General features: G+C 35.0%; 1 protein-coding gene across 1 annotated transcript in view; it reads right to left on the bottom strand.

Annotated features, from left to right (window-relative positions):
• The window catches only part of LOC149072575 (uncharacterized), a 48,416-nt gene extending 33,151 nt beyond the window's left edge, over positions 1–15,265 (bottom strand). Inside the window, exons 1-2 of the mRNA XM_089246292.1 lie at positions 15,020–15,265; positions 8,767–10,284 (exon numbers count right to left, since the gene is read on the bottom strand). Of these exons, the coding sequence (XP_089102418.1) occupies positions 8,767–9,511 (745 nt within the window). The 5' untranslated portion in view covers positions 9,512–10,284; positions 15,020–15,265. The remainder of the gene's footprint in view (positions 1–8,766; positions 10,285–15,019) is intronic.
• Between the last annotated feature and the right edge of the window lie 7,760 nt (positions 15,266–23,025).

Here is a 23,025-nt window from a genome sequence, read left to right as displayed (position 1 = left end):
ATTCTTTTTTACAGCCACGATTCTTCTAAACCATGACATAAAATATCTCAAAATCTCGACTATGAGAGAAATCGTAGCTCTTTATCAGACAAAGACCACGTCTTCAAGACATTGCAAATCTCTGTTTCTTGTCTCTCTCTCTCTCTCTCTCTCAAGGCAGTAGGAGCTAGACAATAGATTTACGTAATAGGCATATAATAGGGGAGATAAAATAGAAAGCATGGTGGGGGGGGGGGGTGGAAAGAAATGCATGAAATGAAACAAAATGAACGACACGCGACTTTGGGCCGTTACCATGGCAAAGAACACAAACAGTTGTCAGCGGAAGAAAGGGGTGACACCCTTGGTGGAATCGATAGAATCTTCTTTTTAAGCACAGACTTGGGTTCCTTTATCAGAGAGAAGGTGATGAGAGAAAAACACGCTTCTCTATGTATGCACTCACCTCGTCTTATGTTTACTTCCAGAAGATTCTCTAGTGTGATTCTAAGCATTAACGAAGGTCTTAGATGCTGTTTCTCTTTTCCCCCTCCGACGGACACTCAACCGAAGTAGCCGGTGCAGATCTTGTCCATGCGACGACTGTTTTAGAACTTATAATATCCCCATGTTGTCATCTCTTTTTTTATGATGACCATCAATTTTTTCAATCTAGGAGAAAATATTTTTTTATTTAGGTTTAGGTGTTTGATTTTTGAGTATCTTTGGTTGTGTTGTAATGAGAGACGCAACTCTCCGGCGATTTGACCATCACCGCGATACCGGGCCACGCAAAAACCGGTTTTCGACGGCGCGAACAGCCAAAATCACCTCAGCCATACTTAAAAAAAACCGGTTTTTTGAGCGACTCGGCGTGGCACTGTGGGCGTGAAACCGGCTTTAGATGCCTCTAAAGGTTACGCGAGAAATAGTCACGAACAGCAGTGTAAATAGTTGTGGAGAACATTCAACATTTTAACGGGATCTTTGACCAGAGGTTCTAACGTTCTGTTTAATGCAGAACCCTCGAAGTTTGTTCCATGGGACGAAGAAATATGACAATTTCTGCAATATAGATACTTTCATTGCAGCACCAATGAAAACTTTTACAGTGGATGCCGATAAAAGCTCTCTCAGTACACCAGTTGGAAACCTATTCTTAGACCAGTGGCTTTATACCTTTTATCGTCCATGCCCCCTACTTTTCGACCATGTCTTCTTCTCGTTGCCCCTATCTTTTCCAGGGCCCCCACTAGGAATAAGCCCTCATCTAGGAATAAGACCCATCTTACATATTGAATTGATATTTTAAAGTAAATTTATAAGTTCGATTTCTCCGGACCCCCGTATTAGTGTTCTCAATGAGCTTTCATGTGGGGTTTGCATGCATCGCCGTTTCAACATCATGGCCCCTTGGGCAAAGTGATGTTCTAAGGCTCCGTACTTAACTTAAAATTAATAGTATGAGATCTCACACAATCGATAGTTCCCCTATTGACAGAAAAGGCCCCCAGATGAGCCCATACGTTAAGAATGCCCTAGTTCTGTGGTGGTCGAGTGGTTATAATGCCGGACTCATGATGCGAGGATCCGGGTTCAAACCCCACAGTGGTGGTCAGCTGAAGTTGGTTTTCTGTGGTTCCCAACTACAAGGTGCAAATGCGAGCCGATCTCCCCGTTAAAAAGTCTCGCCACAGAGAGCAACAGTCCTACAACAGTAAAATCATTCAACCATAACACTTCACTCATAGTTAGTAAAAAAACTGGGGGCAGATGACAGCACTACACATAACAAGCATTACACAGAAACAAACTTTACGTCAGGTTGCACTACACGTACACGCACATTCCCGCATGTACCGATTCGTTGGGGGTTCCGCGGGGGGGGGGGTTGCATGTGTGGTGTAGCAGTAGTAGGTAGGGGCTCGGGGATCCATGATGTTCTTAAGTCAGCCGCCTCGTTGGGCAATTTGCCTGTTGTGGCGTTGTATTTGTATTTGTATTCATGAGCAGTTCTGCTAGATTCTAAAGGTAGTCCCACATTTTCCCACCATTTTTTCACGCAGCTTTATTTCATGTCTAAATGTTTTTGTCATAGCTCTTAGTGGTATTTTGAGAGACTCTGCGTGGCGCTGTTGATGTGGAACCGGCTTTAGATGCCTCTAAAATTTGTTTAATTGGAACGTTGAACGTTAAGTACCTGCCACGATTACCCTTAAATTAGATTCTCCCCCATGGCTTTCCTAAGAATATTCCAAAACATCAAGGGGGCAATATGGCCACGGGTTGAGAATCACTGCTTTACACCAGGGATGTGAGACAACCATAATTTTTTATGAAAAATTTACATATTTTATCATAATTATTCGTTTTTTATCGCTCTTATTGAGTTGCTGTATTTTTTATATATACAGGGTGCATAGCAAATAGGGGGGAGGTATGGCATTTTACTCGCGAACCGTTGAATGCAGGCAAGACGGTTTTTCCGCATTTAACTCTGTTCTTTCCCAAATTTCCTCCGTGTTTTCGAATTCGAATAACTCGGTGAATAGTGAACTTACAAACGTGGAATTTTTTTTTTTTTGTTGGCATCAGGAGAGACAAGGCAACAACATTATAATCGGATTTTGGGGCACACGGGACTGTACAAAAAGTTATTTTTTTTTTTTGTTTTGATAACATTACAACCCCTTGCAACATGAATGACATATCTGAGTACTACACGTTATTAGAAAACTTTTTTTAATTGGAAGTATACCTCTATAGGATGAACGGTTGGCCAGTAAAATGTCATACACCCTGTTTGCTATGCACCCTGTATATTCGACATCCATATTTTTTATGGGCATCTTTTTTCAGCCTTCTCGTTGAACATTTTGTCTGTGAACCTTTGTGTGTATTTTCCAGGTGATTCCTTCTGGACTACGTTATTTTTAAAATGATTCTCAAAACCTGTGCGTATCTCCAAGGATTCCATAGAATGCTGATATTGCTTCAGTAGTTTTTTAACACATGGATATCGCTTCAAAGATTCCTTAGAATATACAGGGTGCGTAGTTAATTCTTCACACCGCTAGTTACTGGTGAACCGTTGATACTAGAGAGGCATAGTTCCAATTAGCAAAAATATCCAAATAATGTGTGTGTAGAACAGGTCTTTTTCTAGTCGCGAGCACTGCTTGTACCCATCATCAAAAGAAGAGCACCGTAATGGTGCTCTTCTTAAGTAGTTTAGTGTTTTAAGTGGAACGTTGATCAAATGCTTGCGAGTATGAAATCGGACATGAGCAACGAGCGCTCTGGGTGCTTCAGGAAGCATGGTGCTGCTCGTGAGCAACGGGTTGAAGATGCATAGTGTAGACCTTAGATAAGTCATTCATATTGGAAGAGGTTGTTTAGTTATTAAAAAAAATCTTTTTATACGGCCACATTTTCGCTGCGATATTTGAATTAAAAACCGTGGGAAAGGTGGGGGGAAAATCCTAAACTAACGGACAATGTTTTTTTTTTCTCATTTATGCTGTTCTTTCCCAACTTTTCTCCGCTTTTTGTGCTCAAATATCTCGGCGATTACTGCATTTGGAAACGTGGAATTTTTTGTATGGCCTCAAGAGAGACAGGGCAACAACTTTTTTTGGGGTTTGTGATGACAGGGTGTCCGCATAAAAGTTAATTTTTTTATTTTAATAACCTCACAACCTCTTTCAATATGAATGACGTAGTTTTGCACTGTCTCTCCTGATGCCAGCAAAAAAAAAATTCACGTTTCTAACTGCGATATTCGAATACGAAAAACGGAGGAAAGTTGGGAAAAAACAACATTAAATGCAGATAAAACGGTGTTTACCCGTATTTAATACTTTTTTTTTTTAAACATTCTTTTTTGATTTTCGAATTCAAATATCTCGTCACTAACACAATATCTTTGGAGTTTTCATTTTCACGGATAGATAGACATCAGGTTTAGCCTGATTTTGCCCAATCCGAAAGAACCCACTAAAAATACACCTTAAAACTGCACTTAGTCGCAAACAGTATGCTTTCTAATGGTGTTAATGCATTGTCATGCTTTGTCTAAAGAGAAATACATTATTAAATCTATGTATTTAATGCAATTTAGATTAAAGGCAATTAAAATGCAATTTAAATTATGTATATATATATATATAGAGAGAGAGAGAGAAATGCAATTTAAATTATGTATGTGTGTGTGAGAGAGAGAGAGAGAGAGAGCGCAGTGTTTCCAAAATTGGGCAATATCACTCTTCGGAAGGAGATGGAATGGCCCATGGGAGCGGTAGCATCTATGGACTTAGCATAAAATCCTATGGGTGAACTTGATTTGGGGGCGATGACGAAGAAGTGTTTTTGAGAAAGGGGGTGAATGGGAAACTATGGGTTAGAGCAGTGTTTTCCAAAGTAGGCGATATCGCCCCCTGGGGGAGGTGAAACGGTCAAGGGAGGCGGTAGGTGCTTAGTGTTTAATACAGGATCCTATGTGTGGCTTGACTTGGGAGCGATGAGATGGAAAAAAAGGTGAAAAAGGGGCGATGGAACGAAAAGTTTGGGAAACTATATTTTAGAGCATAGTTTCCCAACCTTTTTTGTACCATCGCTCCGTTTTTCATAAATTTTTTTCTCTCATCGCCCCCAACACAATCTAACCCATAGGAACCTATGTTATACCCGTAGGTTCTACCACCCCCCTGGTACTTCCCATCTCCCCCAAGGGGGCGTTAACGCCCACGTTGGGAATCACTGGGTTATCGCATAGTTCCCCAAACATTCTGTTCCATCGCTCCCCAACTCAAGCGAACCCTAGGATCCGTCATACTGGTAGCTTCTATCGCCCCCTGGACTATTCCATCGCCCCCTAGGGGCCAATAACTACCACTTCGGGAAACACTGGGGTTAGAGGAAAACCCCATGGAAAAACCCATTAAAAAATACACCTTAAAACTGCACTTACCCGCAAACAGTATGCTTTCTAATGGTTTATTGCACTCTATCTAAAGAGAAATACATTAATAAGTCTATGTATTTAATGCAATTTAGATTATAGGGGTTAGAGAGAGAGGAAAAACCCTTGAAAAAACTCATTTTATAAACCCATTTTTCACACTAAGAGGCAAAACGATTCCTCCCTCCAAATTTACTGTAATGAGCGACCACTGATATAATAATTACGCAAATAATTTCCATACATTACTAGGTCTATTACATTTATGTAGGTTTTTCACAGCTGGCTGATGCGAAGATGTATTTTAGGAAAGAGAGAGAACTCAAACCTCTCAAGGGGGCCCTTGCGGGGAATCGAACCCACGTCTGTGTAATCTAGTGGTCTACGGCGCTCACCCGGCAACCCGAAAAACTCGGGTGCAGTAGCCCAGCCCGATAAGATACTAGCCTAAAGTACCAAGGAATGCTCAGAGGTGTCACGCAGTTCGATACCCGGGGAGAGGGTGGGGGGGGGGGGGGGTTCTCCCTTGTCAGAAATTTTCCTGACGCAGGGGTACAACAGAAATGGCGACATGACCACAGAAGAAGATTGCTACCGCAGGTAGTCCCCCATCGAGTTGTTAGAGCACCAACCCAACACCTAGAGGAGGCCTCCGCGCGAAGCTCGTGACGTCACTGAAGACCTACAGCCATTGGATGTAGCAGGCCGCCATCTTTACTCTTTTTTTGTAGTATATCCAATGGCTGTAGGTGAGATGACACTCTTTAGTGATACCACGAGCTTCGCGCGGAGGCCTTCTGCTATAGATGGTGTTGACCAACCTGTCGGTGAGTTTAAAAAAGGCTGCCGTTCGAAATCGGCAATAAATTGTAGGTCCCGGTTTAATTTGCATTCGTATGCAGAAAACGGCGACAAAAATGATTGAGAAATGATTGAAAAACTCCAAAAACCAGAAAAAACGCAGTGGGTTTTTTCCGAAAAAAAAACCGGTTCTTCGGCAACGCTAATAGATACTCAATATATACCTCATGGATATTTGCGAGTCTTCTTTTAGATCACGAATCACATCACATCGTGGGTGAGTTTTCAATTGGATGTCAAACGATCATGGGAGGGAGATATGCAGGATCCGCTCCTCTCGCGTGTTCACAATTCACATATGCAACGTTAGACGTCGCTAAGATATTCGATTTCAATCAATTTAGCGAACATCACGAGCCACGTGTACGCGGAAGCATGCCTTCCACCCCAAAAGAGTACTTTTATATATACATTGAAACAATTCCCACTCGAGTTGAGGTAAATGTTCTATGTTCGAAATTTCGCGTTGGGGGGAATAATCACTCTCATATTTCATTTATTGATTTAATTTTGAATATATTTTTAAGTGAAAATATCCAACCGCCGGAAAATTCGTCGACAACAATTCACCGCCGTGCAATTGACGAATATGAAAATTCGCCGTTATGAAATTTAACGGATACGAAAATTCACCGACCAACAATTCACAGATATGAAAATTTACCGCTATGCAATTCCCCGACACGAACATTCACCGACCAACAATTCATCTATGAAAAATTCACCGACAACGATTCACTGCCATACAATTCGCCGATAGGAATATTCACCGACCAACAATTTATCGATGAAAAGTCCACCGCCGGAAAATTCCCCTCCATGCAATTCACCGAATGGAAAATTCATCGCTGAAGAAACTCACCGACATCAGTTCGGCAGGAGTGAATGAACGATCGGATGAATGATCGAATGAGCAAATGAATGAGCGAGTGAATGAATGATCGCTTCATTTATTAAATGACACCCTATTTGTTGAATTGACCTTTCTAGTAAATTTATAATGGACAAAAAGCTTAAGTTTGATCTCCAAATCCCCTGGGCTTCCTTTCCTGGGTCCCGTGAGCTCAATATACTCCCTTTCTTGTAGAAGATCTATACAGGGATGTTAAACATCATGGGTATCCCGTCAAAATGATGTTATGGGCCCCGCGCTTGCCTAGAAGTAAAAGCTTAGATATTTACATACAGTACTTACTCTTGGAAAGCATAGAGATTTCATCGTGTAGGTCCTCTATGGACATGATGTCCCCGGGCCTCTGAAAGTATTCACGCTTTCCCCCCAAAATATTTTAATTTAAAGATTCATTTCTTCACATCTGGATTTTTATTCACAGTCATGGCCCCCCCCTCCCTCCGTAACCACCTGTCGTGACTCCCTTTCCACTTGATTTTTACCCGTGGCCCCCCTAAAATATCCCAGGACCGCAATGGAGCTATATGGCCGCAAGTTAAGAACCACTGTGATAGGAAGAAACTGTCACCTAGAACAGCGTTTCTTATTCTTTTTCCGCCCATGGTCCCATATTTTGTTTTCGTGGCACATTGCCATCTTTACGCATTGGCTCCTTCGGGCATGGCCCGGGGGGGGGGCTCACAAGCACAGGAGGATTAACATTTTCGAGATTAAGCATGTAAATTGGCAAGCAGAGAAAGGTCTTTCTGGACAAGTGGGGGGGGGGCCTTCAGAAAAATCTCATTGCCCGGGATCCCATAATCCACACAGCCTTATTCCGGACTTACCTAGTGCCCCCTTCTTCACCCAGGAGTGAAAATTCCTTTCTACTTATTATTGAATGCATCTTTTGAGCAAATTTAATAATGAGCGGAAATTTTTTGCATATATAAGATTGAACTCTGGACCCCTGGACATGAGTTCAATGATCTTGGGAGCGGGGTCTACAAAACCATTTGCTCCCTATGCAAATTTGTGTTCTGGGGCCCCGTTCTTAGGTGGAAGTAAAAGCTCTCTTACATATTTACATATTATCGAATACATAGTACTGTATTAGAGCTCATCATGTAAGCCTCTACGATCACGAAGTCCCATGGACCAAACCTAGATGGGCCCCTGTGTTAAGATGAAACTGTTTTCATTTGCAAGTTGTTTTTTTTCAGATTGTGAAATTATTCACAAAATTTTTGCCATCGTATTTCACTTAAGGGCTTTATTTCTTCAAATCGGAATTAATCGGCTGTCATGGATCCATTTTCACTTTATTTCTATTTGGGACCCTCTTAGAATATCCCAGAATCTTGGCCCCGAGAATAACTGATCTATCGTACATCCTGGCCCTTATGACAACAGATTCTCATTTCTCCCAAATTCCTGGACCCACATCATTATGGATAATTCTTGAGCAGACTTGCTGATGACTGTCTCGGACCTGTTTTGGTCCAAAAGATTTTTAGGCTCTGGAAGGACGTTGGTAAAAGTTTAGCAACAGTTATGAGGAATTTATGAGAAACATTTTTGTTTCTGGTGATCAAAAATGGCAAGAACTGTCCTCCATATTTCACTCAGAAGATTTAATTCTTGACTTCTGAATTTTTCTTCAGAGCTCAGTGTGAACCCTTAACCGACTGCTGTTCCACTTCAACTTGATTTCAACCCGAGGGCCCATTAAAATAGCCCTGGACCGCAAGAGACCAAATGGCCGCAGGATGATGACCATTAAATTTACCGTATTCCGTGGACCTTATGTGTGATAACAGATTTTCATCTCTCCCAAATATCTCTGGTCATCCATCTTTATGGATCCTTCTTGGGCAGACTTACGACCTCAGACCTCTTTTGGTCCAAGAAATTTTCAGGAACGAAAGGGACGTTGGTAAAAACTTAGAGGCAGTTATAAGGAATTTATGAGGACCTTTTTTTGGTTTCTGGAGATCAAAAACGACAAGAACTTAGAGAAAGTACTTTTTTGGTTCATGACGTAAGTTCCAGTACAAAATCAAAATTAACTTACCGCTGATACTGCTGTCGAAGGCACAGATGTACTCCGATGTCCTGAACTGTCGAATCATGGTGGACTTGCCGACGTTGGAGCTCCCAAGAACAATGATCCTGTATTTTACGGGTTGCTTGACATAAGCTGCAGCGGCACAGTCACTCGGGGACAATCTGTTTTCGGAATAGAAAACCGATCCAGAAGCACTCAACTTGATATCCGAACAACTCGGTTGATCGGTCGGGACAAATGGCATCGACCGCGATCGAAATGAATCTCCCCAGTTGACGACGCCTTTCGGAGTGACGGTGAAGTTTCTCAACCTGGTCATGTCTCTGGTATCCAACTTATTGTAATAACTTTCCGGGGTGCAACCTCTGACACCCGGGTCTTCGTTTTCGATTGGATTCTCGACCCGGTATTTGGTCGGACTCATTTCCAGAGTTCTTCTCAATGACCTCATGGAATGCGATCGGATGACGTCGAGAGTCGGTGTTTTGCACACCGGGGAAGCCGTCGAGCTCCTCGAGATTTTGGTGACGCTCGGTGAAGCGGGTTTCGGTTGTTCCATTATTGGGACTTTTGGATCCAGTAACCTTACATACGGCGGATCCTTGTTGAATTGAGGGAGTAGGTGCGAAAAGTCCGTGGTTCTTCTCTTTTCTTTTGGCGTGAGGCTTACGTAACAGAAGTCTGAGTGGCTTCTAGGTATTCCTGATTTGATACCCGATTTATGTCGGTGTACTTTCTCCTCAGCCGTCATTTTTCTACCTCAAAAAAGCTTATAAAGACTTAGAAATTGACGGTGTCTCTGTTTTTCTTGAAAATACAGCTATTTCTGAGTTTACCTGAGCATTTCGTAAAATAAAATGACCTGAAATTCTGTCAATTTTCAGTATTTTGATCTGTGGAAGCACTTCATCACAAATAAATATAACAGCCTCTACTTGCGATTAGTTGAATGAAATTGTGTTTTATTTAAAATAGTTTTCCAGCACAAATTATCTGATTGTACATGTATCAAAGTCTTTCCGTTTTGAGAAATATAATTTTGGCATTTATATGAAAGCTTAAATTGCTATTAATCTGTTTATTTCACATTTTCCTTCTCTGGAAGACATTGGTCATTTCACGTGCTTCCTGTCTATGTATATTAATTCGTCATTAGACTAATTGCTTTATCAAATGATCGGATATAAATTGGTAATCACCGATGGTATAGCTTCTTATTCTGTAACTGAAATTATTATCACAGCTTTAAATGTTATGTTCACGAGATTATATAGCTTAGTTTAACTTAGATATGCTTTTGCTGATGATGATTATTACATAGGCTGATTGATCACATTTGTTATCGGAAATAATCATCAAGTCACTGTCTGTTGATTATCACAATCAGATGTAAAATAAAGCTCTTGAAACTTCTCAGATAATTTGAATTGTTATGACCCGTAGTGAGAGTTAGGTAACATTTATTTGTCAATGTTATTGTTGCGATAAGTTTTGTTTCAAAGTCATTGTTAGCATCAAATATATCTGCAAAGACACAAATAGAATATTTTTTTACCATTTTTATAATTGAATTTTTGTTAAATTTTTTTTGATAAATACAATGCAAAATTGATTTCATTATATGCTTTCAAACTAAATTCGAAGAAATTGAAATCTTTTACAGTTTTGACAATCATTCCAAAAAAGTATTGTTTCAGATGATAAATATTTTATACACATATTATGTAAGAATGGAATTAACGTTCAATACAGTACAAATAAATGCGACTAATTTTATAAATTTTGTTTACTTTTTTTCTTTGATTTTTCAATGAATTGCATTTACAATTTTGAAATAGAAATTAATTAATTAAATTTTATAAATTACAAATGAAATTATATTAATTTTCCACGATTTAAGTAATTTCCTTCTAGTTCGGAAAATACCACAAAAAACATAGATATCAAATGAGAAATATGTAATTATTGTGAAGGAATTTTTAAAGTTCGATATAAAATAACGTCAAATATTTGCGTTTTGGATGAATTTTAGATATAAAATATAAAATTTCAAAATTTATATTGGCATGTTCCTTAGTAGAATTTTCAAGAAAAGTTTGAACTTTGCAGACGTTCACAAAATTTCCCAAAATGCTAAGAATCTTTTCGTTCTAGTTCTCAAAGTACGACGAAAAACATTAAAATCAAATGAGAAATATTTTGTAAGGCATATAAGTGAATTTTAAATTCAATAAAAAAGGATGTGAAATAATTCATTGTTTTAAATAAAATGTAAATGAAGTAGTAAATGTTTATGTATAAATCAACATTGTCAAAAAATTCCATAATTCAATGAAGTCATTGAAAATTTCAATAGCTTTCATCATAAAAAAAAAACCTCATTACGTTTAGAAATTTACATTTTGAATTTTTCCTGTAAAATAGTTTAAAAACGGAAACTGACATTATTTTAAATTGAGGACGAGCTCATGGGGATATCAATATTGCTTATTTTCAAAATAGAGTTGATTTTGAAATCAATTATTCATATATTTCTTGAGAAATTATTCATAAAATTTTTCAAAATATTGCCAATCATCTCATTCTAGATATCACGTTTATATATACAAAAAAAACGTAATTATCAGAGAAATATTTTATACATAAATTCTAGATTCAATATAATTAAATATCGATTCAATAAATTAAAAATCGATTCAATAAATTAAAAATCGATTCAATAAATTAAAAATCGATTCAATAAATTAAAATTTTTATAAGTTCATATAAGTTCAATATATGAAATTTACTTTGTGGATGATTTATAGTTATTAAAAAGTTTGATTCCTCACCAATTATTGCAAATTTAAAATTCTCGAAAAGTTCTATAAAGTCATCAGAAATTTCTATATTATCCTTTGTAAAAATCGCGTTTCATCTTGAAATTTTACATCCACAATTTTTTCTGTGAAATATTTGAGAAAAACAACTAAACTGACCTTATTTCGAAATCGATGATGAAGTTATCAATAACAACTTTTCAAAATAAAATAGACATATTTTAATTTTACATTCTTAAAATAGAATGAATTTTAAAGTTTAAAATGCATTTTGAAATGGATATTCCAAATTCTAACCCTATAGATCTGCTGAAAGGACCTTCAAGTCCCTTAAAGTCACAAAGTGTATGTGTTTTATATTATATGCTCTCTTATATCTATGTATATTTTTGTATCTGTACAAATTTCTTGCTTTTTTATGTTAAAAAAATTTATTAAAAAATTTTATTGGTATTTTACTTTGTTGACATCATTTCATTCTAGTCCCTGAAATACCACAAGGAAACATAAGTTATCACAGGGGAACAATATTTTATAAATAAATTTCAAATTCAATATAAATTTGAAATTTACTTGTGTGTATCGTTCAGTTACTAATAAATTTTAATTCTGCTATGAAATGGTTACCATTTATTGAGTTATCAAAAAGTTCTATATTGCATTGAAAAGTCATTAAAAAATTTTATATTTTTCATTCTGTATAGTTTCTTGTTTATATATTGCAAGTTTACGTTTTGAAATTTTATTTGTGAAACATTTGAAATTGACCTTATTTTGCTCAAGTTTTTTGAGGATTTCAATATTGATTTTAGAAAATATAAAAACTTGAGAGTTTGAAATCCATACTGTTATATTTATTAAGAAATTATCAACAATTATCTCATTCTAGTCTCTAAAATACCATAGAAAAGACAATAGCCAGAGAAAATATTTTATGTATAAATTTTAAGTTAAATATGAATGTGAAATTTACTTTGTGAATCAGAGTATACTTATTATAATTTTTGATTGCTACCAATTATTACAATTATCAAAAAATTCCATACTGCAATGAAGTCACTAAAATTTTTTCATGTTTTTCGTTCCGAAAACCACGTTATATTTTTGAAATTTAGCGTTTCGAATTTTATCTGTGAATTATTTGAGAAATGAAAACTGACTTTATTTTAAAATCGACGACGAAGTTCTTGTGAGTATAAAAATTGACTTTTTTTTTAAATGAAATTGATTTGAAAGTTTAAAATTTACATGCAATCACATATTTCTTTGAAAAAATCGTTTAGAAAATTATTCACAATTTTTATAATCGTCTCATTCTAGTTCCTGAAATACTACGATAGAAACAAAAGTATCACAGAATATTTCATGTATCAAATTTAAGTTTAAAAAAATGAAATTTACTTTGTGTATCATTCAGTTGTAAGTAAAATTTAATTTTCCTAACAAATGGTCACCATATATTAAATTAAGAAAAAGTCGCATACTGCACTGAAGTCACTAAAAATATCCATATCTAAAATTCTAAAAACCATGTAACATTTTGAAATTTTACGTTTCGAACATTACCTGTGAAATATTTGAGGAATGGAAGCTGACCTTAATTTGAAATTGACGACGAAGCTCTAGTAGATATCGTTTGTATTTTTTTAAATAAAATAGATTTAAATTGTTTAAGATTCATATTGACATATTTCTTAAGAAATTATCTAAAAAACTATTAACAATAATGAAATCATCTCATTTTATTTCCTAAAATGCCAAGAAAAAACTAAGTACAAGAGAATATTTCTGTGCTCAGATGGCAAAATGTTGCAAGTCACGTTTCTAAAATTTTCAAGATAGAAAATTGCAAATAAAATTCTGCAAACGTGCAATTCCGTGGCTTCTTGCCTTACTGAAATTTGCCTCCGTTGTTTTCTCATAAACTAAAAGAGAAAGATTTACAACATGCCATTTTCCAAACATCAATGAACTAGACTCCGAAATGTAAAAAACTCAATTTTTTGGAAAAGGTGACTTAGAAAATTTTACCATCTGAGCAGATATTTAATATATAAATTTTAAATGAAATACAAATGCAAAAATTACTCTTTGTGGATCATTTTTAGTTATTTTTCTCCTTGATTCTTACCAATTATTACCAATTTACAATCATGAAAAAGTTCTATGCTACATAGAGAGGTGTCACTAAAAATTTTCTATACTTTTAACTCTAAAAACCATGTTTCATTTTTAAAATTTTAGAATTTTCTTTGTGAAATATTTGAGAAATGGAAACTGACTTCATTTCGAAATCGATAACGAAGATTTTGTAGATATCAAAATTAATTTTTTTTAATAAAATAGACTTAAAAGTTTGACATTCATATATTGATATATTTTTTAAGAAATCACTAACAATATTGACAATCATATGCTGATATTCATCAAACAATATGACATTCTATCTTCTAAAACACCACGAAAAAAAATTATTATCAGTGAATATTTAATATGTAAATTTTATGTTAAATATAAATGAAAAATTTACTTTGGTGGTTATTAAATAATGTTCCATAGTGCAATGAAGTCACTAAAAATTTCAATAGTTTTGAGCCTAAAAATCACGTTACAATTTTAATTTTTTCTGTGAAATATTTGAAAAACAAAAACTGACCTTATTTTCAAAATCCACGACAAGTTCTTGGAGATATCAATTTTAATTGCTTTCAAATGAAATATATTTAAAAGTTTGCAATTCATATTGATATATTTCTTAAGAAATTTCTTGGAAATTTATTTACATTGTTGACAATTTCATTGTAGCTAATAAAATATTGTGATCAAAAACGTAAGTATCAGAGAAATATTTTATACATGAATTCTAAGTTTTTTTTTTTTTTATAAATTGTTAAAAGTTCACAATTATCACAAAAATTTATAGCGCAATATATATATAAAGTCACTATAAATTTCTATATTTTTCATTCTAAAAACCCCGTTACGTTTAGAATTTTTCCTAAAAATATTTGTAAAAACTGACAATATTTTGAAATCAAAGACGAAATTCTATATAATTGCTATCGACATTATTTTTTTCAAATAAAATAGACTTTAAAATGCATATTTTAATTCATAAGTTTGAAAAATCCATATTGCTATATTTCTTGACAAATTATAAGAAATGTTGACCATCACCTCATTCTATTTCATGAAATGCTACCGGAGAAAAACGTCAAGTATGAGAGAAATATTCTATATATAAATTTTGTTATATCATTTACTTATTACACTGATTCTTACCAATTATTACCAATTTTACAATTATCAAAAAGCTCCATACTGCATAGAAGTCACTGAAAATTTCTATATTTTCAATTCTATAAAATCCACGTTGCATTTTTGTAAATTTTACGTTTCGAATTTTATCAGTGTGAAATATTTAAGAAATGGTAACTGACCTTATTTTAAAGTCGACGACGAAGTTCTTGCGGGCATCAACGTTGATTGAGTAATGAAGACATGGCTTCTCCTTATACAGAGAGATACTACCACAAATCATGATTAGAAGAGAAGCAGCTGGGCTCAGCTGGGTCTGGCAGACGCCATCCCAAAACCACGTGCCAGAGCCAGTGTCGCTGACTCCAGTCGCTTTATACCCGATGATATTGACCACTTGCCTCTCTTTCTATCTCACACTCTACTCTGACTCAATGTAATTTTTTCCGGTGCCCCCCCCCCCGTGCTTTCACGTGACTATATAACCCGGGGACACGCCCATGGCGTTACGTCATTTTCGACGTCACCGCGAAATAGCCCAGTTCGGATCCCCGAAGACGAAACGTCACCCGTGTAGGTGCATTTACGTAGTGTTGATTGGATCTTTCGCCACGACCACGTTCAGATGGTGAAATAACAATTTCTCCCCGTTTATCCTTCAAAGCTCTTTACACATATATATATATAAATATAATATTTCTTTTAATGGTCGTCAAATTGCAGGGTGTTGCGGAGCTCGAACTAATATAATGAGACGGATCGAATGCCGAAACTTTCACTGCAATGCTAGAAGGAAGGCTGAAGAAAAAACTTCCGGGGGCTATAATAATACCCTTCAGACGTAGAAAAGTTTTTTCTTGGACAAATAACTATACGGCTATTAATTTTCGGTCGAGTAAAATAGCCTAAAAGAAAGTATATGTTCATATAATATGATCCTAGCAGAAATTTTTAGGTAAATAAATCTATAAAGGTATAAGAGTAATTGAAAGTATAGACTTGGCTCATTAAGGGGATCTCATATATTGCCAAAAAGTTACGAAAACTATGCTGTAGTAGAAGTATCATAAAAAATATTAATTAACCGTTGATTAATTACAAATTTGAAACATATAAATGATTGTATGTGCTATGCTATGCAAGTGAAATAACTTATAACGTATCTCTGATTAGGACGCGCGCTTGGCCAAGCCACGTCCAAACTACAGTCGATGATAAAAAGGGTCAATTCTGATATAACATATCTCTAATACTTATGTTTTTGCAGATTTTCAAACATAAAGAAGCAAGTGTAAGGTTAACACACTTTGCGCGCAAGGTAAAATAGCATGACATCAATGCATTTGAATGAAACTGATTCAAAATGAACGAAACTATTCAATTCGTAAAATGAGGCACAATATTTGAGATCGGTTGATAAATACTTGATTTATATGTTACGGTGAATGTGATAAATGTGGTTATTATGCATAATCACCGAGAATTTTCGTAAGTTTGATAAATACCGGCGATTATGCATAGTACCCAAGCGTCGTTGGTAAATTTAATAAGCACTAAAAATTATCCTTTCTACCAGCGAATATGCATAATACCCAAGCGTTGCGTCGTTGATAAATATGATAAATCGTATTATTCGATATACAAATGCAAAAGCAACAACGGGCAAAATGCCCAATGAGGTGGCCGAGAAAAAGATGCATATAATATGTGTATTATATTTATTCATACATATAATATAATATAATATAATATAATATAATATAATATAATATAATATAATATAATATAATATAATATAATATAATATAATATAATATAATATAATATAATATAATATAATATAATATAATATAATATAATATAATATAATATAATATAATATAATATAATATAATATAATATAATATAATATAATATAATATAATATAATATATCATATATTTTTCATAATTCATACTTTTGCTTCATCTGGGTGCGATGGTAAAATTTGTTATCATTATATCGGGGACCGACTGTATTCACCACACATACTAGACTCATTTGGAATGTTTCATATTTATCGAATTCACCAATTACACTATGGTATTATGCATAATCAAAGATGAAGGGGATAAATTTCAAGTATTTAGAAAATTTACCAACGACGCTTGGGTATTTTATCAAACTTACCAAGTTGATTGATAAGTATGCATAATAACCGGTTATTATGTATACAGTCGAATCCCGTTATAACGAACGCCAAGAAACCGGAGGAATCACTTCGTTAAAGCGAAATTTCATTATAAAGGAATTCCAGGTTACCTAGCATTGTTCCTATGTAAACTTATTTGAGGGATTAGAAAAGTGTTCGTTAAAACGAGATTTTCGCTATAACGGTATTCGTTAAAATGGGATTCGACTGTATAACAACCGATTTACTTTACCGTGACGTATAATAAATTGCATAAAAATAATATATTTAATTTTTTTCTTATTTTGAATTTTAAATATAATTTTAATTGCATTTTTAAATTTTATAAGATGGAGTCAATAAAATTTCAGTCTTTTGCTTCATTTGATGGACCGAACAGGTTCCTTCATTTCCAATCAATTTTTATTCAATTACATTAATTTAATGCTATTTTATAATGAGCGCAATATGTTAACAGTACGTTTTTTCTCAATGTTTGAAAATTTGCAAAAAATTAAGAATGAAAATTATGTAAATTATTTCATTAGCATAGAAAAGAGTACTTACAAACAGTTATGTGTATGCTAAATTTGAAATTAATGGTTAATTAATGTTTTTAATGATATTTCTACTACAACACAGTTTTTGAGACTTTTTGACCTGTGTTAAAAGGCACGAGACCACATAATTATTGCCCTTAGGAGTTTCGAGATGAGTAATTAATAAATTAATCATTATTTTCAATGCGTCGTGACTGTGAAAAAGTGAGATTAGGGCCCTCAATACTGGAAAAATTTCAGGTAATTTGGGATAGTCTAATTACGTTTTGGTCTATAAATGTCCAATCCAACCGTAATTTCCCGTAAATAAGCGAATTAAAGTAAAAATTACTGAACATTTTTTTTTGTTGAAACGCCACGACTTTTTATGTTCCACAATTTTGTATAAGTTAGACGTAATTTCATTCAAAAACTTGGAAAAATCACTGATATAGAAATTAAATAATATTTTTGGAATTCAACTTACTGTTCGGGTTTTTTGTTTGAGAATTCTATATTGTTAAGCGACATATTTTTTTTATATTACTCTCATTTTAATTTTTTAACTGCATTCAAAAAATGCATGAAAATTTTTGAAATTTATCAAAAATTGAAGTCCGAACATCAGAATAAAATTTAGTGGATAAACCGTGGCTTTAAATTAGGCACAAGAGCTATAATTTACGTTTTCAAACCATGTAACGGTTTTATTACGAGAAATTACGACATTATTCTCAGTTACAAATTTTGATTTTTAAAATTATAAAGTTAAGTGAAATTCATAAAAAGTTTTAAAATTAATTGAAATCGCTCAAAGTCAGAATGTCAAAATAAAAGTTATTGGATATGTGCTAGTTCTGAATTAGTCTTAAGGGCTAAAATTAAAAATTTAAGGCTATATAACGGTTTTATTGCCAGAAATTATATATATATATTATTCGCAGTTAAAAATTGGATATTATTTTTAAAATGGATGAAATAAAATGCATAAATTTTTTTTAAATAAATGAAAATTGCTTGAAGTTGGAACGTCAGAAAAAGTTATTGGATATGCCATGGCAGTAAGTTACGGTTGTTAGCCGTAAGAGATGAAATTTAAGTCTTGGAGCGGCATTATTACGAGAAACTACACCATTATCAATTAAAATTTAGATTTAAACTGAATTAAAAAATCATAAAAATTATAAAATTAGTTAAAATCCTGAAAATTAAAACGTCAGAAAATAAGTTATTATATATTCCACTGTCCTGAACTAGCCGCCGCAAGAGCTAAAATTTGAATATAAAATTACATAACGACTTCATTACGAGAAATTACGACATTATTCTGTTAGAAATTTGATTTTTCACACCGGAATTACATAAAATCCATAAAAAATTTCAAAAATAATTGAAATCGCTCGAAGTCAGAATGTCAAAATAAAATTTATTGGATATGGTAGTTCTGAATTAACAGAAAGAGCTAAAATTTGAGTTTTAAAGCTATTCAGTTATCATAAATTTATTGCGAGAAATATTACGATATTAAAATTTGTTTTGGCAGTTAAAAATTTGATTTTTTTCAACTGAATTGAGCTATCAAGGTTGCTCAAAGTTAGAACATCAGGGGGAAAAGTTATTGGATCAGCTGCGGGGCTCTGAATTAGCCGCAAGAGCTAAAATTTCAATTTTAAAGCGGGAAATTACGGTAATTACTTCCAATCAATCACTGCGGAAAAAAAATCAAGATCAAGGCCGTCTATATGGAAAAAAAAATACAAATGGCACAAGTAATTTTTTTTTCCTTACGGCACATTACGTTGGTGTTCAACAATGTAATTTTCGTCAAGAACTCCATTAGCTATGAGAATGTATTAGAAAATAATGAGATCATTAGATAAGACTCGAAATATGTCTGTTAACTGACTTAAGTGCTCCGAAATCCCCGAAATCTCCAAAAAAATTGAAAAACTAATATCTTACAGAGAAATCACTTTACAGTGAGTCTCCTGTAAATCACTTTTCCCCGTCGATAACTAATTCGCGCAGTGAAAGTGTTGCTCGCACAGGCGCAGTGAAAGCGCTCGTTTTGCATGTAATACAGTGAAGCTCTCTCTCTCTCTCCGACTATTTTTCGGAAGCATTTGCAAACGTAATTCGATTTGCAAGTAGCAGCGACGAGCACCTTCCGAACATGAAAGAAGAAGAAAAAAAATGCATTTCGGCATCAATTTATTCGACTTTTGCTGCGAGAACAACTTTTCTCGCTAATGGTGACAACACGAGGATAATTTTTTTTCTTATCATTTGTTCAACCCCATATGTGTGTAAGGTCTCTTCAATTTCCTAATCGTATTTACTTGAATTCTACCAAAAGGTAGCGTTCTATCAAAAATCTCCGTTCTGTTTTCCTTATAACTCACAGATGTGAATTTGAATTTATATTTTTCTTATTCAATGTGTTTTTACCTTAACAAAAAATACAATCCGTCAAGTAAGTCGCCTATTAACTTTATATCAAATTTTCAAATTTTATTGATTTAGCTCGTGAGCCATAATCAGTGTGTCACTACATAGAAAGATTATAAATAAAACGCAGGAATTTTAGAATAAAACACCACGAAGGTATCCGTTGAAAACGTATCCGACTACGTTGAAAACGTCATTTTGGAAGAAAATATAGATTTTTAATTTTTTTTTATATTTTTTATAAAAGCCCTATTCGTTGTGATTCCAAAACAGGCCTTGTTTTGTTTATATGATGCTTACAATCAAAGTTACGCTCACTTTAGTGTTGCGTTTTTACATACAAGTAATACGAAATGAAGACTTCAAACGCGTTTTACGAAGAATGCTATTTTTTGACATTTTACTTGAGTTTGTGACATGATTTGTAAAATTCTATTCATTGCATCATTACGAAATTTTAATGTGATATTTTGCTATACATTGTTGTGTTTATGAACCAAAATCTAAGGTCTATCACATATGTTTTTTTGAATTGCGGTGTTTTATAGACGAAATGTAGGATGAAATTTCAAAATATTCACACGTACATAAACGTATTTGGGTGTAAGTTATGAGCATATCACGCAATCCTTTAGATTTTGGTTCATAACCTGCAACATTACTAGCTAAATGCACTGTGAAAATAACGAAGCGTTTCATTAACAAAATAATTTTTTGCAATCGTGTTTCGAATATCATGTGAATTTCGCCTAAAATTTGACATAAAAACGACTTTTTTCATAGAAAATGTCATAGGCAGACTAAAATTTGTCACTGTTTTCACCATTTCGAGACACTTTCTATTAAAAAATGTTATTAAAATTCACTCCAGTACCATTTTAAAGAAAAGTGACAAGAAAGGTAGTCGGATACCTTAACGGACATTCCCCGTTAACGGACACTTTCTGATCCCCTCGATCGCGTGGAATAGGGCTTTAATGTATTCCACTCCCCGTTAGCGGACAGTAAAATCAGGCAAACTCTAATTTTTTTTCTTTCTAAAATGGAATTTATAAATTTTTCGCCATAAACCGAGAGTTTATCATATTCAACTAAGATTATGTTTCATCCCAATTTCGTATTGGTAAATATCATAAATCGTCAATTGATTACTTAATTAACTAGACGTAACTATCGTCCAGAATGGCGAATTTGAATGATGTTGGTTTTGTTTTTTGACGTGTAAAGAAAGTCAACATTACAACTCATAATGTTGTGAATGTTTGTATCTTTCTTCGCACTTATTTTGATTAAATTTAATTTTTACTGCAAAACATGTGTATGTAAGTATCATGTATGGGTAAAAATAATTAATTTGTTTAATGAAGAGGAGAAAGATTATAAATTTTTCTATATTTATCGGACTTTCTAACTTTATTTAGGAATTATCCATATCATCGGTAAAAGTGATACTGTAGATGTAGTGAAATTTGATCACCCTTCTTTATCGAGACGATTGGTAATTTGGTATAACCACCAGTTTATCATTTTTATACACACAAGCACGCACAGTAACATATGCATTTTAACATTAAAATATATGGGAACCACGAAGGGATTTGGACGCAATTCGGACGAGGTTCCGCTTTACATCGTATCTCCCCATTAGTGGAAACTCCCCCTTAGCCGACAAAAGTTTTGATCCCGTGGTTGTCCGTTATCGAGAGGTTCTGCTGTATATGCAAATATAATGAACACATATATAAATATATGCATCCACGTGCGCATGTGCATTGGAGTACGATTCAGTGCGACGATCGCGGACATCCGATTTTAGATCCATATAATCCTCTTTTGTTACATCTCTTTTTTTTTTCCTAAAAAAAGTCACAAAGTTCTCTGCAGTAAATAATTTTTGAAATAAATTTGTATACATGAAAAAAATAAATTTTGTACTACAGGGGTTGGACAAAATAATATAAACACCTCTGAAAAAAACAACACTCGAGGGAACCTGTCGTGTACTCCCGCCCTCTAGTGTGGAAGAGTGCCACCTAGCGCGCGAGAATGTGCACACATCAGTCTAGTCGTAGCAGCGATAGCGTTCGGATGCGAAAAGTACACAGGGGCGTTAAAACTTTGTTATGGCTGACCTCACAGATTTCGAAAGAGGCACGATCGTTGGAGCCCGTCTTGCCGGGGCCACGGTAACGAAAACGGCCATCCTTGTCGGTGTCGGGAGAAGCACCGTGTCGACGGTAACGACAGTCTATAGCAAACAGGGGAAGACATCATCTGCCAAGCATAACAGTGGCTGATAGACCCAGAAGGGTTTTGAAGCGGATTGTGTGTGGCCAGAAAGCACAAGACAACAGCATCCCAGATAACATCTGAGCTGAACACACATCTACAGGAAGGTGTATCGACAAAAGCTATCCGCCGTGAACTGCATGCAGCAAACATACACTGTAGAGCGGCTATTCCAAAACCATTGGTGACACCATGCAATGCCTTGATACGACGAACATGGTGTCACGAACATAAGAATTGGACGCAACAATGGTAGAGTGCCATCTGGTCAGACGAATCATCGTTCACATTATTCCAGATTAACAGACGTGTTTACGTTTGGAGAACGCCAGCACAAGCCTATGATGTTGATCGTCTCCTTCCTAGTGTTAAAGCATGGAGGGGGATCAGTGGTGCAGTGGGGCGTCATGTCTCACCGTGGTTTCGGCCCACTTGTTGCCCTGGATGAGCGGGTCAAAGCATCGGTTTATGTCGGTATTCTGGCCGACCATCTTCATCCAATGGTGCAATACTAGTTCCCCGATTTTCGACCTGTGTTCCAAGATGATAATTCGCCCGTTCACACTGCTGGAATCGTCGGAAACTGGCTTGATGAACTGCAACACCTCGTGTGGCCCGCTCAGTCCCCTGATTTTAATGTAACTGAACCTTCGTGGGGTATTTTGTAGGCCGAACTGCACAATAGGTTCCCACCTCCAAAGACACGTTCTCAATGAGTGACCTTTTTGCAGGAGGAGTGGCT

The sequence above is a fragment of the Pholcus phalangioides genome, unplaced genomic scaffold (genome assembly GCF_987345545.1).
Source record: "Pholcus phalangioides strain wild (caught in Gottingen) unplaced genomic scaffold, Ppha-v1.0 ptg000017l_1, whole genome shotgun sequence".
In the NCBI taxonomy this organism is placed as follows: Eukaryota; Metazoa; Arthropoda; class Arachnida; order Araneae; family Pholcidae; genus Pholcus; species Pholcus phalangioides.
The sequence above is the reverse complement of the archived record's forward strand: the minus strand, read 5'-3'. Positions and strand labels throughout refer to the sequence as shown.